Raw genomic sequence first — 18,487 nt, forward strand, 5'->3', positions numbered from 1 at the left:
GGGGTAATAAATTCCAGTTATTATGCAAGAGCAACCGCCAAAGTTCACTGTATCTCAGATGGTGAGTGTCGCACCGCACTAGTCTCCGGTACAGGTTCACTACCGCCCACAGGATGGGCATTGGGACCACTACCCTCCACAGGATCATTATGGGGGCTCACTACCGCCCACAAGATCATTATGGGGGGTTCACTATATCGCCCACAGGATCATTATGGGGGTTCACTATCGCCCACAGGATCATTATGGGGGTTCACTACCGCCCACAGGATCATTATGGGGGTTCACTACCGCCTACAGGATCATTATGGGGGTTCACTACCGCCTACAGCATCATTATGGGGGTTCACTACCGCTCACAGGATCGTTATGGGTGTTCACAACCGCCCACAGGATCGTTATGGGGGTTCACTACCGCTCACAGGATCGTTATGGGGGTTTACTACCGCCCACAGGATCATTATGGGGGTTCACTACCGCCCTCAGGATCGTTATGGGGGTTCACTCCCGCTCACAGGATCATCATGGGGGTTCACTACCGCCCACAGGATCGTTATGGGGGTTCACTACCGCCCACAGGATCATTATGAGGGTTCACTACCGCCCACAGGATCATTATGGGGGTTCACTACCGTCAGGGAGGCTCCAGGAGCCCCGCCAGCCACCAGTCAGGCCGTGAGCGTCACGGGCCACGGACGGAGAGACGGGCGCCCTCCGCTGAACCAACAATGTCAGGTACAGCAATATTATCCTGGTGAACCTTGTGTATTGACTAGTAGTAAGGACGCTGTAGAGGGTGTGAGAGGGAGAGCGGGGCAGGCAGTGATGACCCAGGGAGCATACTAGTAATTGTCTACCATACTACCTTAGCCTCGGGTTCGTTAGTAGTTACTGGTAACGTTTGTCTCGTTACTAAGCATTAGCCACCACCTCCACTCTTGATACTCAATGATACTACTCCTGTTAATATTTATTTATTTTATTTCTTTATTTCTTTACAAGGAGGTCTATTGGGTGTATGAGAGTACAGAACATTGATGTGTTTACGTTCTTGTTCAGCCACTATCACTCATAACATTTCTGGCAGGTCCTTAAGCTAACATAACTTGAAATGGGGAATTTGTAGTAAAATTTGAAGATTATCAAAAGGTACATTTTAGCATAATTTGAGGATTATTAATAGGTACACTGTAGCAAAATTTACATAGTTAAATAGCAAAATTTGCATTTTTTTATTTTTTTTTTTTTTGAGAGAGAGATGTACAAGAGTTGTTACATTCTTGTACAGCCACTAGTACGCGTAGCGTTTCGGGCAGGTCCCCTGGAATTTGATCCCCACCGCGAAGAATCGTTGTTACAACCAAGTACACATTTTACTGTTAAATTAAACAGAGGCTACAGTTAAGGAATTGCGCCCAGTAAATCCTCCCTGGCCAGGATACGAACCCATGACAAAGCGCTCGCGGAACGCCAGGCGAGTATCTTACCACTGCCAAACCATTTGGACTGGATGGTAGAGCGACGGTCTCGCTTCGTTCAGGTCGGCGTTCAGTCCCTGACCGTTCCGCTTGGGACGGAGAGACGTCCCTTCCAATTTTAAGACCTTCCAATTTCTATATGGCTTAGTGCTTTCCCCTGATAGTTCCCTTCCCTTCCCTTCCAATATTCAATTTTTGATACTTTTTCATGTTTGCAAGAGTTTATACTTGCATTGTCAGCAGTGTTTGTGTACACTTTATTCACATCCAGACCTGATGTCTCTAGTTTAGATAGTGGCTGATTTGCTTTGGCCTCTGATGATTCATTGTTATCACTGGAAAAATCGAGCTAACACATGCAAGGTAGGTAACAAGGTACCAGACTACCTAAGTTTAACATATTCCACAGTGACTAGTTGCAGGCAACATTTCACAACAAAAGTGTGGCACAGCTTGATGGTGGTACAATACAGTATACCAGTGTTGTCTTATTGTTTCAGAATACTATGGCATACCTTAATATTCAATTATTATTCAGTGTTATATAAATGTGCTTTCACTATTTTGAATTGCCTTACTTATTTCAGCCATGAATGTAGCAACAGATCAGCCTGATGACGAGCTTACCATCCCTCGGGCTGCAATGAACAAGATGATAAAAGAGCTTCTTCCAAATGTGCGAGTGGCAAATGAAGCGCGTGAACTTATTCTTAACTGTTGTACTGAATTTATTCATCTCTTATCATCTGAAGCTAATGAGATATGCAATCAACAACAGAAGAAAACTATAAATGCAGAACATATATTAATGTGTGAGTAGTTGTGTGTATTTGTTGAATATGTGACAAGTATGGTGACTGTAGAAGTTCACTGTGCTAGTGTAATGTTTGTATGGTGACTATAAGTTCACAGTATTAATATGCAGTAATGTTTATACAGAACTGATAGTTATTACCGTATATAATGAAATATGTGTATGTTGAACACCTGTTTGTAACTAGACTTTATTGAAGACTACTTGTCGCCTGCACATCCGAGATGTCGTCTCCCAAAAAGTATACACTCAACTTGCATTTTAAAAGACAATCCACAAATTTATTTCGTACATTATATAGTCATACTGGCTAAGTGTACTCAAATATTTACCATGCCATACTTTTTAATATACAGTTCATTACTTGTTTTATACATTTGTTAAAGTAGGGAATGAGAACAAAAACTTTAAATCTTATGATATAAATTCAGCCTTGGACAAACTTGGGTTTGGAGACTACCGTGCTGATGCTGAGGCAGTATTGAAGGACTGTAAAGCTATGGCTGCCAAGAAGAGACGAAAAAGTACACGCTTAGAAAATCTTGGAATCCCCGAAGAGGAACTCCTGAGGCAACAACAAGAGCTCTTTGCAAAGGTGTGTTTTTAGATATTTATCAGTTTGTTACAGTATTCCCTTTTTCCATAATTATTTCACAAAGTATACATTTGTGAAGAATGTGTTGGAGTTTGCCAATTTTGTTAAATGCTGTGATAAGTTCTACCTCCCATTTTTAGTGACAATGCATGTAATATTTTTAAAAGCTTTTGTTTCTACATCTTAGCGAAGTATCCCAAATTTGTCTACTGTAGGTAGTTCATGAATGTGATTGTAACCTTTCCATCACTGCAAACTGGATGAGTGCAGGGGTGCAAAATAGGCAAATATGTAACTAGCTCACCACAAATATACATTTGTTTGAGGAACTGTGAACAGACTCAATATATGTTAACAAAACTGTAACTAGCTCAAGGCTGTAACTTGCTTAGTTAACACTTTCGCGCTCTCGGCGCTCAAAAAAAAACAATACCCCAGATGCTTTCGGCACTTCGCGCGCCTACTGCGGTAAGACCGAAAACGTGTGCACTCTTTTGACTGTCCTGACAATAATTGAAGGCGCACGTATTTAAATTTGGTATCACTGTGTTCGCAATGAAATTGTCTATAAGAGCATACCTATAAAATGCCGCCCAAGCATAAGGAGTATCAACACCAAATAAAAAACTATGCAGATCACTCGCCGAGAGCGCCAAACAGCAACAAAATGTTTCCACTCTCTTAATGGTTGTGAAGCCTACAGTTGTCCTACATCGCTAATTTTGGTATCATTGGAATCGCAATAAAATTCTCTACACGGACATATGCATATGAATGTTTAATATAGGTAATTGCCCACCCGCAAGAGTGTGTGAAGTGGAGAGTAGTTAGCCGCGAGCGCACTGGCGAAAACACGGGGGAAATCATGCTTGGAAAGTTTATACGTTTCCTGACCCTACTTTTCTATGTACGTATTTCTTTTTTATACCAATGTGTTCGCAATAAAATTTTCTATAAGATGAAATGTATAACATTTGTACAAAGCATGTGTAAGAGAAGCGCCAAATATAGAACCATGTCGCTCAGTATGCGTTCGCGGCAGAAACGAATGCATTGTTTTCGTTCGTTTGATGTTTGTCATGTTTATACTTGTTGAAACATTTTATAATTTGTATGACAGTGATCGCAGTAAAATTCCCTACACAGACATATACATAACACATACAAATATTTCCCACGTGTTGGATATATCAACGGCTAAAGGGAACCCACTGCCACACGCTCGCCACACCCCCAAACATACTTTGTGTATTTTTTTTTTACTCATAGAAGTTTATGTGATATAATATTCATTCTGGTACCAAAAAAATCGCAAATAAATTCTCTACAAAACGTATATAATCTGAGAGTATCCCCATCCATTTTGGATAAAAAATGGAATTTATAGAAATATTTTTTCGATGGACGAGAAAAGTAGGCTGTTATGCGGAATCGTAAGAAAAAACGGCGACGAGTTATCTCTAATCTAAAGCGCGAAAGTGTTAAATGAACTTTAGTGTTCAGTTCCTGAGCCATTATGTGCATCTGAAACTTTTTCCACTACTACACATCCTAGTCTATTGACCAGGTGTTATTCTCCCTCTCGCCTCATCTTATGGTTTTCCCTTCAGCTTGTGCCTCTATACTGAAGTATTGAAAGTTGAGCCTTGGTATGCAGGAGTCTAGTTCATTTATTATGCAGCCTGTACCCATCCTGTGAGGGATTGTGGGAAGGTTAGACACACACAATGTTCTCATGAACCAAACCCTAGTATTTGTTTAGCTGATCAAGGCGCTAACTTGCTTAGCTAGTTTCATAGTTAATAAAAGGACTGTGCAGAGTGACAGAGTTGCTAAAGGTATGTGTGTTGAGGTGACATAGATATGGGGTCCCAAATCTGCACACAAAAATAACACCACATGAGACCAGAAGGCATGGCAGGATGTGCAAAATAGCCCTACTGAAGAGCAGATATGCAATAGGTACTCAGAGAGAACTCGATCAACATCACAGGCTCAAATTTTTCAATACACTTTCCCTACATATATGGGTCATAACTGGTCGATCTCTTAAAGTGTTCAAGAGAGAACTCGACAAGAACTTACAAAGGATACCTGATTAATCGGGCTGTAACTCATACATCAGGCTGTGGGCAGCCACATTGAAAGGCCTTGTTGATCATCCCAGCAACCAGGAGGCCTGGTCAGAGATGGCTGCAGGAACATTGAACATCAGAATCAACAAGGGCTGTAGTAGTCAACAGGTACAGGTGAATGATGCTGGAAGACTCGCTCACTGACTCACTGAAGATGGGCTGCAGTATATTTGATTATCCCCATTTCAAATTAAACAAAGGAAATTCTGGTATAGGTAATAAGGAAATTCAGAACTTGTTCATATAAGGTACAAGATGGATCAAAATACTCAAAAGCAGAAGTATAAAAAATAGATTAAAACAAAATTTGAATAGACTAAAATAGTGTGGAATGTTGTATTTTATATACTGTATTGCAGAGCATTACCAGAATTCTAGCTAAAGCCAAAAAATATATTTTTAGGCTCGTCAAGAACAAATGTTGGTTGATCAACAGCAGTGGCAGATGTTACAGGCTCAGGCAGCAGCAGCACAGCAGCAACAGCAAGAGCAACAGACGATAGATGATGATGAGGACTACTCTTAAAACACCTACTCGTTTGACCATCAAAAGTAATTCTTTTGTCATTTGTGTTTTAATAAACTAATTAATGTCCAATACTTTTTCTACAGTAATTTGAGAAGTTACTTAATTATAGGGTACTTTCAATAAGAGTAAAATTTATTACTCGGCACTTTTGTATTTGGGGAAGGGGGGGGGCACGCAGCCATTTTTCCCTGTCTGAAGTTAACTACAATAACCTTTTGGCTGCTTGTTCAGAGATGCGTCAAATGTTTGTACATGACTAATTTTCTCTTTTGCAAACCTTTTTATAGGGATAGAACATTGATGTTGGTATAAGAATGTTTGTAGAAATGTTTGGAAATGTATGTCCTTAAATAATGGCACCAAACATTTTCAGTATGCTATATCCAGTGACTGTGGGACATCAGTTTTAAAAAGCTTATCAATATTTCTAAAATGTATTTATATATACAGTATATGGTCATAAATGTTATGTAAATGTGTGTAAATGATTGACCAGTATAGACCGTGAAAATTACTGGAATTGATTTTTGTAATAAATTTTGAAAAATAATTGTGCTGTAATTTGTGCAGAACCATCATCTGAAGTTGTTCAGTTTGTAAACATGTATGTATAAATTTTCAGTTTACAAGACTAACTGTAAGCTTAGCACATTTTGAAACCAATGAACAGTATTTGGAAACCAATGTTCTAGAGTACAGGCACAAAATGTGTTTATAATGCCAGATGTTCAAGGTATCACTGAGAGAATATAATGTTGATTAGTGCTGGATGTCTAAGGCACTACCCAATTTACCAAATTTTATGAACATTTCGACCTATGAGCAGCGCTATACTAACGCAGTTGTTGTCCAAGGGATAATCAACACAAATAGAGTATAAAAGATGAAGCATTACAAGTGTGTGTTGCTTTGATTATTTATGTAACATAAAGAACACTACAGAATATTTTTTTTTACTCAAGGTAATTAGTTTTCCCACTTAACAACAGATACTGTTACATAAATGTTGATCTGATGAAATCTTAATGCCTCTGTTTTTTTCTTTTATTGGACAGGCTGAATTAATCTGTTATGGCACACTGCTCCTAAGTGTGTATTTCCATATTGACGAGCAGGAACTATCCCGTCTACCTTTTTATATACTGTATAGCCAAACCCAGTTTATATACAGTACCAGTATATATATCACTGCCTATCCACATTTTCATGTGCTAATACATTAGCGTTCCAATCATGCTAAAATTCATCATCATTACCGCAGCAGTATGTTGCTGTTATGGTCTCACCTAGCCAGTAACCAGGTTCTTTACTTATAACAACTGTATATGGGGCCTTAATGCCTCTTCTTACTCGATCCCACCCTGAATGATTGGTAAGTTATCAAGAATTGGTAGTAATAATCAATCTAAAGGAAACAGGGGGGTAAGCAGAACCATCACCAAGTGTACTTCTTAACTATCGTCCAGCAGCTAATCACCAGTCAAAGTCTTAAAACAATTAGTGGAAGCAATTATTTGCCTTTTAATAAAACCTTTTCTTCAGTTAACCTTTTCAGAGCGACCTCCACTGAACAAGGTATGGGTAAAAATTTCCCCCAAAAACCATGTCTGATGAAAATCAACATAAATCACTTCCACAATAAATCAAACTTGAGCAATTCATTTCATTAATAAACTTTACCATTCACCATACTGTATGTGGCAACCGTTATTTGAAATAATGCATTTATATTTAACAAATATTTGACTAAGTTTATACTGTTCACAAAGCGTTTGTGCAATTTGATTGAACAGTGATTTATGATGGTTTTCATCAGACAGGATTTTTTTGGGGAAAGGTTTTACCCATACCTTGTTCAGTGGAGGTTGCTCTGAAAAGGTTAACTGAAGAAAAGGTTTTATTAAAGGGCAATAACTGCTTCCACTAATTGTTGTAAGACTTTAATGACTGGTGATTGCTGCTGGATGATGCACCATTTCTGTTGTGAAGTAACGTATGGTTTTTGACGAAAAATTATTATGCAGAGGAGTATGGTAATAGTGAGTGAAGAATTTTGGACTATAGTATTTGTATTCTCTAAATTATATACATGTATTAAGAACTTTACACAATTATAGTTTTTGAATATAGTATTGCATATCTACTGTGATTGTGGAGCTCAATTTAATGCAGTCTGAGCACTTATTGAGTTTGTGCATATTTTGATGTAAATTTTGTATTAAAATACAGGTACATTATATGATAACATGAGATTAATGTACAGTATAGTGAATAAATAATTTATTGTAAAATGTAATGGAATTTTATTAATATATAATTATAAATTAATACATATAAGTACTGTAGTTAATGGCATTGTTACGGCGTCAGTCATGTAACCAGGTTTTTTACTTATCAAACTGTATATGGGGCCTTAGTGCCTCTTCTTACTTGATCCCACCCCAAGTCATTGGTAAGTTATTAAGAACTACCAGTAATAATTAACCTGAAAGAAAAGGGCGGGTAAACAACACTAAACAGAACCTTCACCAAGTGTACTTGTGTGTAATTACCTAAGTGTGTGTGTGTGTATGTATATATATATATATATATATATATATATATATATATATATATATATATATATATATATATATATATATATATATATATATATATATATATATATATATATATATATATATATAATATAATATAACACTGCAGGTGTCACTTTCGTACAGGACACTATAAAACTTCTGCAATCTTCTTTCGTGGTGAGTCCATTTCTATCTTCTATTGTACACCACTCAAGGTTCCCTCCCCGAGTCTATCTTCTATCGTCCTCATGTCGGCGAGTTCACCTTTCTTGGTAAATCATGGGTCATTCCTACACAGCATCGGCACGGTGCCAAAACACCATTTCTACTCTCCAGCAACACGCTGGCGGGGCTCTCCAGCAACACGCTGGCGGGGCTCTCCAGCAACACGCTGGCGGGGCTCTCCAGCAACACGCTGGCGGGGCTCTCCAGCAACACGCTGGCGGGGCTCTCCAGCAACACGCTGGCGGGGCTCTCCAGCAACACGCTGGCGGGGCTCTCCAGCAACACGCTGGCAGGAGTGTTGTTGTCTCCAGCAACAACTCGCATTCAGCACCGTATCTAATAACTGGATGAACCATACAACATAACTGGTATCCCATTGAGGTGTAGAATTCATGTTTGTATCAATTGTATGAAAGTTATGTAAATTTTAAAAGGCCATTTATTATTGTTTGTGTTCCTTAAGGATTTATTAGTGTTGTCAATAGATATGGAATATGGGTGTTGCTACTAATACATTTTATTTACCCGTTAATGCAGTTTTAATACTTTTAACTAACTAAAATAATATCAATATTTAAGAGTTTGTTGACCTGATACTATACAATTCTATTATTTTTCATTAATGATTAAATAGATGTGACTTGTTAAAAGTGACTATTAGTAAGAATCCATCAGTCTCGGGAGACTATGGAGCTGTGCTCTGGTTGTCAGTCTGGAATGGCCTCTCCAGGCCACTCGCTAATATCACAGCTAATGGCCATTCTCTTAGTAATGTTTTAAGGATAGCACCCATTGAAATTATTGTTGAACAATAGTCACCTAATTATGTTTGCCGGGGCTGAGCCACAGTTCTAGCATTCCACCTCTCAACACTTAATTAAGTGGTGTATAGGTTTCAGAGCATATTGGGCTCTATCATACCCACATTTAGAGGTGTGTGTGGAGTCCGCCTCCACCAATTCAATTTTAGTACATCCCATTTGTTCACTACTCTCACTGAAAAATTTCTTTCTAATGTCTTTGTGTCATTTGGGTATGTACTTAGTTTTCATCTTTGTTACCATGTCTGTGTACTACCTCTGCTTGATAGTCTGTCCTTGTCTGCCCTGTCTATTCCTCTGAGCATTTTGTATGTGGTAATCGTGTCTCCTTCATCACAACTTCTAGTGATGTGAGGTTTTCACCCGTAGTCTTTCCTCATAGCTCATACATCTCGGTTCTATGGCTAGTTTGGTGGCATACCTCAACTTTCTCTAGCTTCATTTTGGGTTTAACAAAAGAACAACATAGGTGCCACATAATCCAGAATTGATGTAACAAATGATATACAAGATTCTAAATGACTTGTTCAGATTCCTAAAGGCACTTCCTATATTAACCAACCTTCCTTATGTAGCTGAAGATATTCTTTTGCTGTGGGCTTCTGGGGACAGGCTAGGGTAATATCAATCCCCAAGTATTTTTCTGTCTGATTCCAATATGATTTCCTCTCCCATGTTTGTGGTTCCCAGTACCTCACTTCATTACCTTGCACTTGCTTGGGTTGAACTCAAATAGCCACTTGATGGACCATACTTTAATTTTATCCAGGTCCACTTGTAGTTTCATGCAGTCTTCCATTGTATGCCTTGTGATGATTGTATTCTTATAATTTTTACACTGTCAGTGAACATTGAGAGGAAAGAATCTATCCCCACTAATAGGTCATTCACATAGATTTTGGACTAAGATTGGTCCCACAACAGACCTTTGTGAAATGCCAGTGGCAACATCCTGCCTCTCTGAGGCCTCTCCTCTTACTGTGATAATATCTATTCCATTGCAGTGGTACTCCTTTATCCACTGGAGTACCTTCTGGTCACTCCTGCCTTTCTCCATTTTGTGTACCAGTCTCCTGTGGGGTACTGTGTGGAAGGCTTTCTGACAATTCAAAAATAGTGTGTGTGCAATCTACCCACCCTTCTCTGTCTTGTCTAATCTGTCACTCATTCATAGAACTATCAAATTTGTGAAGTAGAATTTCCCATCTCTGAAACCATGCTGGTGTTGTGTTTAAAAAGTTCCTTCTCCTCAGATGTTCTACTAGCCTCTTATTTGCTTGATTACCTAGCATGATACAGAAGTAAGGGACAAGGGCCTGTAGTTTATTGCCCCCTATCTATTTTCCTTTTTGTATATTGGCATTACATTGACTGTCTTTTAACAGTGGCAATTCTCTTGTATCCAGTGACTTCTTATACTGTATATTATTGTAAGTAGCCAACACAAGGCTTCCGCTCTTTCTTAGTATCCATGGGGATATCATATCTGGTCCCACAGCCTTAGTTGTGCCTAGCTCCATCATGTGTTTTCTTTACTTTGTCTCCAGTTATATCTGAATCAGTGTTGCTTGGTTTTCTCATCCCCCTTAACTCAGGATCTAGTTGCTCTATTGTCAAGACCTGGAACCTCCTGTTGAGTTCTTCATTCTCAGTGAATGAATCCTGTCCTATCCTCAGTTTCATCACTTGTTCCTTAACTAATATTTTCCTTCTGGTGGGACTGGAGCAATTTGGGTTGAGTCTTTGCTTCAGCTGCAATGTCATTTTCAAACTGATTTTCTGCTTCCGTTATCATTTTGAAGTAATTATTCCTTGCTCTGGTACCCCATCTCTTTACTGTGGTTTTGTTTGTGAGAATTTTCGATGCTTTCATTCTTGCCTTGTTTCCTTATATCTTTGGGTTTGCCCTATACCTTTCATTGTCCTGCCTCTAACGAAAGAGAAATTTGCCAGCTTCCACTCATCATTTGTGGGAATGCAATAAGTATTCAACAACTTTGATGAAGTGTCATAATTCATTAATTCCAGTTTGAATAAATGTTTATAACATAGTGATAAATTTAATGTATTGAGAGAAGTGTTTGCTATTTTTACTGAGTGCAACAAATTATGCAGGCATCTATAGGGCAGCTGAGTGGGCTTCATGAAGCTCCACTTCTGGTCTAGAGTGAAGACTGGGAGGAAAAACTTGGTCCTATAATTCCTAACCACTCATGTATTTGCAGTACACATGATCCATGTATTCCCTGTTCTACATCTGAGAACTGTGTGTAGAGGTGTCACAGCTTATTCAGGGACAACCTTGGTGAGGGGCGGGTAAAACATGAGGTTTAGTACTGCCTGGCTTAATCATTTGGCTGGTATGGCTAGACTATGGTCCAGCGAGCGCTGATAAGGATCAGCACCCCTTATTGGTTCCTAGTGTACTGTCAAACTCCCCAATAGAGACCTGTATATACTACGGTATTCCTACGTTATTGTTTCTGGGTACTTACTCCACACCTGCTCACTTTGCTGGGTTCCTTTGTGGCTTAAGACACTGGGATGTGAAGACCTTGTTTATTTTTTTATGAATTTGCCTCGGTCTTCTTTTCACCCCCAAGGTACTTGTTGTAGGCAGCCAGGCCAGGGAGCATACCCACTCTGGAAGTCCCAACTGCTTGTCTTCCAACTAATAGACTTATGATCACACTTGATTCCTGATGCTAATAATTCCTCTGAACAACTTGAACTGAGCCCATTCCCCTGTTCCTCTTAACTCTTCCTCGTTTGCAACAACCCCCTCTTTGGTTAGAGAGATCCTTTACTGCTAGAATCCACTCTGTAAAACATCTAAACTACTGGGACCGACTAAAGAGCCTAAATCTGTATTCCCTTTAGCGCAGGTGGGAGAGATACATAATAATCTATATGTGGAAAATAATTGAGGGGCTGGTCCCAAACCTGCACACAGAAATAACATCACATGAGACCAGAAGACATGGCAGGATGTGCAGAATACCCCAGTTGAAAAGCAGAGGTGCAACAGGTACTCTGAGAGAGAACTCTATCAACATCAGAGGCCCGAGACTGTTCAACACGCTTCCACTACACATAAGGGGCATAACTGGCAGACCCCTCACAGTGTTCAAGAGAGAGAACTGGATAAGCACCTCCAAAGGATATCTGATCAACCAGGTTGTGACTCATACGTCAGGCTGCGAGCAGCCGCGTCCAACAGCCTGGTTGATCAGTCCAGCAACCAGGAGGCCTGGTCAACGACCGGGCCGCAGGGGACACTAAGCCCCGGAAGCACCTCAAGGTAACCTCAAGGTAACTTCAAGGTTGGTTGTGGAACCACACATTGCTATACTGGAAGACACAACAATAGATAATTTGTCTTTCTGAAGACAGTTAAACCTTAGATAACTCTTTATAAAAGTAATGAAGCACCACAATTTACTAGGCTTTATATAGTATTACAATTATTTTAAATTCCTCAGTCTGTCCCCAAACATTAACAAAATATTTTTACTTTTTAAATTAAAATTACCAATATGTATGATGACCTGAAACTTTCTTGAACCCAAATTGGTTATTACTTCTACTAATGTCTATCAACAAGAGTACAGGTACTCATGTTATTGAGCTGTGGTAGGTGTCATGTTTTTGGAGAATTCATTTGGGTTGTCAACCTTCAGTGTGTTTAGGGGGGTTCACTAAAAACAGTTGCAGAGTGTTGTCAGTATTTCACTAATTTCTTTGTCATTAGGGAATGCATATACTGTACTGTACAGAGGCCAAATACTGTACCAGAAGTGACTTATGTTATTACAACGTTAGCAAAAGGAAAAAAATAAAAAATCTTCAGTTCCTCTTATTGGGTGAGAAGGGATGAGTAGTAATTGGAAAAGGTGGTTATCTTCCACAATGCAAGGAAGTGCTGCTGCTCTCTCTTGATAAATATTAATAATCTGATAAATTCTGAGTTCATTGCAGTTTTAGTATTGTATTTTGAGGAATGCATGATAATTACTTACTCACATTAATTTCTTTTGAGTATCAAACATTCCTTCATCCTCTGCAATTTAAGTCACTAATCAACATTATATGGGCTACGGTTGAGATAGACAAAATTATAGTACATTATATTTAATTTGTTCAATAATCTTATGAACAGATTTTATTAACTCTTTGAATACGAGCCGTGTTTGCTGCGCTCATCTCCGAGAAATAATCAAGCTTCCCGCCCAAGAGAGACAAGATCAATAGTGGTCCTGTCCAGCCTCGCTGGTGTGCGCTCTTCCCTCCCAGCTGGGGCCTCTCTCTTCAACAAAATATAATACTATTTTAAGCTATACACATAACATTACATTTTAAAATACATTAACGTTTGTTACAAACTTTCTATATTCGTTTTTCTCCGCCCTTGACACCGGGCGTGAAGAATGAGGTCCTGAGACAAGACGGTCGCCCCGCCAGGGGACAGAACCTCTTGTTGACACGGAGACACTGCCGGCGCCGGGCTCCCCTCTACCATGGTGAGAATACTGGCTTACATCCTACATACCTACACTCATTTCTCTTAGGTCTTGCCACTGGGGGCTAATGTGTGGGCGGTGGTTCCTGTGATAGCCTGAACATTTTCCGGGGAACTGTATCAGGGTAGTGAAGGTTTGTGTCGAGTCATCTGATCTCGGAGACAATTTAAAATACCTGAATTTACCTGAGGGGACACTATCTAGTGGCCTTGATAAGGACAGGAAGCCGGCGGTTTGTCAAAGGGCCCCCTCCTATTTGTCCCGATGATTTTATTGGGCTGGATTTTGAGATTGAGCAATAAGTTTGGTATTTACGGCTTCGGCGGGTAGGCAGTTCCATGGGTTTATAACCCTATGGGTGAAAAAACATCTGTTTTCTGTCCTACATTGTAGATTCTTGAGCTTTAAACCGTTGCTCCTTGTCTGTATGAATACTAGTGGGAGGGAAGGAAGAGGGGAACAATATTTGAGCATAGGGTTCTATCTTTCAAACTGCCCTCAAGCCCATCAACATGGAACTAACTCCCAAATGAATTAAAAAATTGGCCAACCTATACTTTATTTCAAAGCAGAACAAAGAAGTACCTGATTTCATTACAATAGTGTCGCACCTTATGATACTAACTCGCCCAGTATATTGTGTTAGTAACTCGCCCAGTATTTTGTGCTACTAATTCACCTAATATTTTGCGCTACTAACTCACCAATTATTTTACTACCTAAAAATACAACTCGATCAGGAAAATTTCTTTTACCGCCTCTTTATAACGGTAGATAATTATGTGAATTAAAATTCTGTTACTGTATACCTATTATTACTTACATTTTTGTATATAAAAAATGCTGTTTGCTAGAACTCCTGACTCAATAATGTAATAGGCTATGCTTGTCATCCTTAAGTATCACTTTTTTATAATCATTTGTTATTTTCCTTCAACGTTCTCATTTTGTTAGCCTCTCTTTTAGTATTAAGTGTTTTACCCCCTCACACCTTTAGTTAATTTGTTCTATATTTTAAGTTTTGGCCGAACGCTTTGCGTAATAGTGGCTTCGTGAGTATGTGTAACTTCTGTCCCTAAAATTGTACATTACTCTTATGTTCTTTGTACACATATTTTTTAATACAAATTATTATTATTATTATTATTATCCAGTAGTGACTCGCCTTCTAGTATTAATTTCACTGGAAATTCTGTGTTAGCTTTAAGACCTTGGGGAAAAAACTCTGTCAGGGACATTACCTGAATTTACCTGAGATGTTACAAGAACACAGCTATCACTAATATATGTACTTTCACGATCATTGTACCTTCTTGTATAAACAAATAACTTAATGACAGTAGAATCTGTATTACCAGACAACCCATCCTCATACAATAATAGAACTTATAACTACTATATGCTGGAAGGTACAAAAATGGACTGTTGAGGCCATCAATGTTCACCTTTTGTAATATTATATAGAAGGTACTAAAGTCCAAAACACAAACTTAAGCATTCTTAGTCTTATTAATCCTATTATAGCCTAGGATAAGTTCTTTAGTTACTTGTCCATTGTTGTTAGTGTGCCATGTTAATTGGCTTATTTTTATTGTGTAAAAATGATTAAGTAGAGCAAATGCACTAATCAAGCCTCTCCTTGTTTGCATATCTATTAACTAATATCGAATTGCCAAGACATTAATAATGTTATATTTGAGCTGTGCCGTATATAATTAAACTGTGTTCTTATCAGATTGGTACGAGATCATTGTTGTTATTGTGTGATCGGTCGCAGGGGGGAGGTCGGTGGATGGGTCCCCAGCGACCACCACAAGGTATGACACTGCACTGTGATACATTCCACGCTGTGCTTGCTGTGTCACACCTGACGTGGAACTGCACTGTGGGTGATACATGGCACACTGTTCTTTCTGTGTCACACCTGACTTGGAACTGTGAGATGCATGCAGTGCCACACCTGGCTCTGGCCAGGGAATGTGGCTGATCAGCGTGAGAATGTGACAATCACCCAGTTGTGTCTGCATGTGGTTCACCCCACTCGTCCCATCCCCAACTAACACCCGCACCTTTTGATACATGCACAATATGATAATATATTATAATATTAATTTATATTTGAGAATATTCCCGTTTTGAATGAACAGCATGTAAAAATTTATGAATGCGTCTGTGGGGTCGACCGCTGAATGTAATGGACTTTTCCAGAGTCGAGGACGGGTTGCTGTAAAAGCTTCACCCACGTACTACATATAATATAGTACAAATAATCACCAACAGAACCTAAACACCTGACCTAACATATGCTAATATACTATAATATTAATATATATTTGAGAAAATTCCCATTTTGAATGAACAGCATGTAAAAATTTATGAATGCGTCTGTGGGGTCGACCGCTGGATGTAATGGACTTGAGTCGAAGACGGGTTGCGAACGTCAACAGTTATGAGTCGTGTAAACCATTTTTCATTCATAAACAGGGGGTTTGACGGGTGCATGGAATGGACTTTGAGTCTTTGTTTAGAGGACGGGCTGTACTGCTGGTTGCACAATCCGTCCTCAGACCAAGTCCATTCCATCCAGCGATCGACCCCAAAGAGGCATTCATAAATTTTACCATGTTGTATATTCAAAACATGAATTTTCCCAAATATAAATTAATATTATTTTATATTACCATACTGTACATATTTAGACACTGGTTAGGCTAGGTGTTTAGGTTCTGTTGGCGATTATTTATATTTATAGTACGTAGGTGAAGCATTTATAGCGTTGTGAGTTCAACAAATTTCACCAGTGAAGGGGTTGTTCCGGAAGTGTTCGAAATTCATCAGTTGTGAGTGTAAGCGCGGGAAACCCTACACCACATGGTTACTGTGTGGTGTCTGTATATTAAGTCCTTTGCTATGTTGGTATTTAACATACTATTTTCGGGGATTTGAAGCCTGTTATACTGATATAGTGGAGCGCTAGTGGACATTGTTCAGTATAGTCTGTCTCCCAGAACAGTGTCAGACTGAGATTAATTCTCGTTGTCGGGGACAGGAAGCATGTACTTAGGCTTATCTAGGTCCGAGACCAGCCACTGACCTTTCCCAGGATGCAACCCACAACAGTTGCCTAACCCCGGACACTTATGTTACTGCTACGTAAATAGAGGCGTCAGGTGAAAGAAAACGTACCCAATCGTTCCTCTTCTGGCCGGGAATTGAACCCGAGTCCACCGATTACGAGCTGAGGACGTAGACTACTATGCCACAGCACCCATATGAAATAACTATAGAGGTGAATATTTTAAATACGCGACAAAACCTGATCCCGAGGCGTTGATCTATCGTCTTCCCCTTTGATTTCCAGTTTTTGTGGAGTGGTGTTGCAGGTGTCACCCGTTCGCTTAAAAATAATGTCGCTTTTCGCCCGTATGCGCGCTATGGCCAAAAATGGACGTAATTTGAAATCAAATCGGCTCATGAAAGTGACGTACTGTCCCGTTTTCTGTTTGAGTCCTCCGGCTTACTCGATTAGGTTAGGAGAGAAAACTTTCAATTGACGTTTTTCATGACGTTTTGAAACCTTAGGAGAATTGGGTGTGAGGCCAGAGCCAGCCCGGGCAGCCACGGGAGCTCTTCAACACTGCACCTGCTGCAGTTGGCAGGCCCCGTGTTGACCTCCCGGGGAGTGTGGGAGAGCAGTTGGGCACACTGGCTGCTTGGCTTACATGGTTGGGTGGGTGGGCGACTGGTTGAGTAACTGGCTGCTTGGTGACTGACTTCATGGCTGATTTGGTGGCTGGTTGGGCTGAATGGCTAACGGATGAAACACGAGGTATTAAATGCGCGAACCCTAGACACCCACCTAGCCCGTCCTCTCAAGTTGTCACAACGGACAGAAAATGTTGTTCTAAGTTGTCCTGACCAAACCGATGACCCACGCATACGAAAGGTTAACTTTTGCTAGCCGCTAAGATGGCTAGTGCATCATCTTTTGTCTGTTGAGGCTTTTGACCTCAAAATACGCAGTGATTCCATAGTACAGATTGTTTAGCGAGTCGCTGCTTCTCACAGTATCCTGTATTTGTCTCTTCGGGATCATAGTGTACAAAATGTGCTGTATTATTTGAGAGGAAAGGTTGTCCAGTCTAAGTGGCTGGCGGCAGTCTGTTCAACTCAGCCTCTCGGATAATTCCTCGCATTTTGACGTATAAATCCCCAACGGTTAAAACATGATGTACTAAACATCATAACGGCTAGCAAAATTGGCTGGATGTCACGTTTTCTGTACTTGGATCCTCGGTTAGGTTAAGTTCGGGCAATTTAGTACATCAGTTTTTGCAACGTTGTGACAACTCGAGAGAAAGGACAGAACGGCTAGGCTGGTGGCAGTCTAACGGCCAAACTGGGTTGCAATGTAGTGTACAGTCTGGCTGGCTGGCTGACTGGTTGACTGGGTGGGTGGGTGGCTGGCTGGCTTGCTGGTTGGCTGGCTGGCTGGCTGGGTGGTTGACTGGGTGGCTGGCTGGCTGGTTGGTTGGTTGACTGGTTGACTGGGTGGCTGGCTGGCTGGTTGGTTGGTTGACTGGGTGGCTGGCTAGCTGGTTGGTTGGTTGACTGGTTGACTGGGTGGCTGGCTGGCTGGTTGGTTGGTTGACTGGTTGACTGGGTGGCTGGCTGGCTGGTTGGTTGGTTGACTGGTTGACTGGGTGGCTGGCTGGCTGGGTGGTTGACTGGTTGACTTGGTGGCTGGCTGGGCGGGTGGCAGGCTAGGCGGCCAACCAGGTTAGTAAGCTC

The 18,487-nt window shown here is 40.2% G+C and overlaps 1 protein-coding gene across 3 annotated transcripts; it reads left to right on the forward strand.

Moving 5' to 3' along the window:
- Positions 1-328: 328 nt before the first annotated feature.
- On the forward strand, positions 329-7,847 carry NC2beta (negative cofactor 2beta). 3 transcript variants are annotated; one of them, XM_069321789.1, is made up of 5 exons: positions 329-735; positions 2,066-2,290; positions 2,724-2,887; positions 5,426-5,574; positions 6,607-7,847. In XM_069321789.1, exons 1-4 carry the CDS (start codon positions 618-620, stop codon positions 5,546-5,548), a joined length of 630 nt encoding a protein of 209 aa, XP_069177890.1. In that variant the 5' UTR covers positions 329-617; the 3' UTR covers positions 5,549-5,574; positions 6,607-7,847. The 3 variants fall into 3 exon arrangements, with proteins under 3 accessions (XP_069177890.1, XP_069177891.1, XP_045582993.1); XM_069321790.1 differs by having other exon boundaries at positions 329-876; positions 5,426-7,847; XM_045727037.2 differs by having other exon boundaries at positions 5,426-7,847.
- Positions 7,848-18,487: the final 10,640 nt, after the last annotated feature.

Source organism: Procambarus clarkii, chromosome 10 (assembly GCF_040958095.1).
Source record: "Procambarus clarkii isolate CNS0578487 chromosome 10, FALCON_Pclarkii_2.0, whole genome shotgun sequence".
Lineage (NCBI taxonomy): Eukaryota > Metazoa > Arthropoda > Malacostraca > Decapoda > Cambaridae > Procambarus > Procambarus clarkii.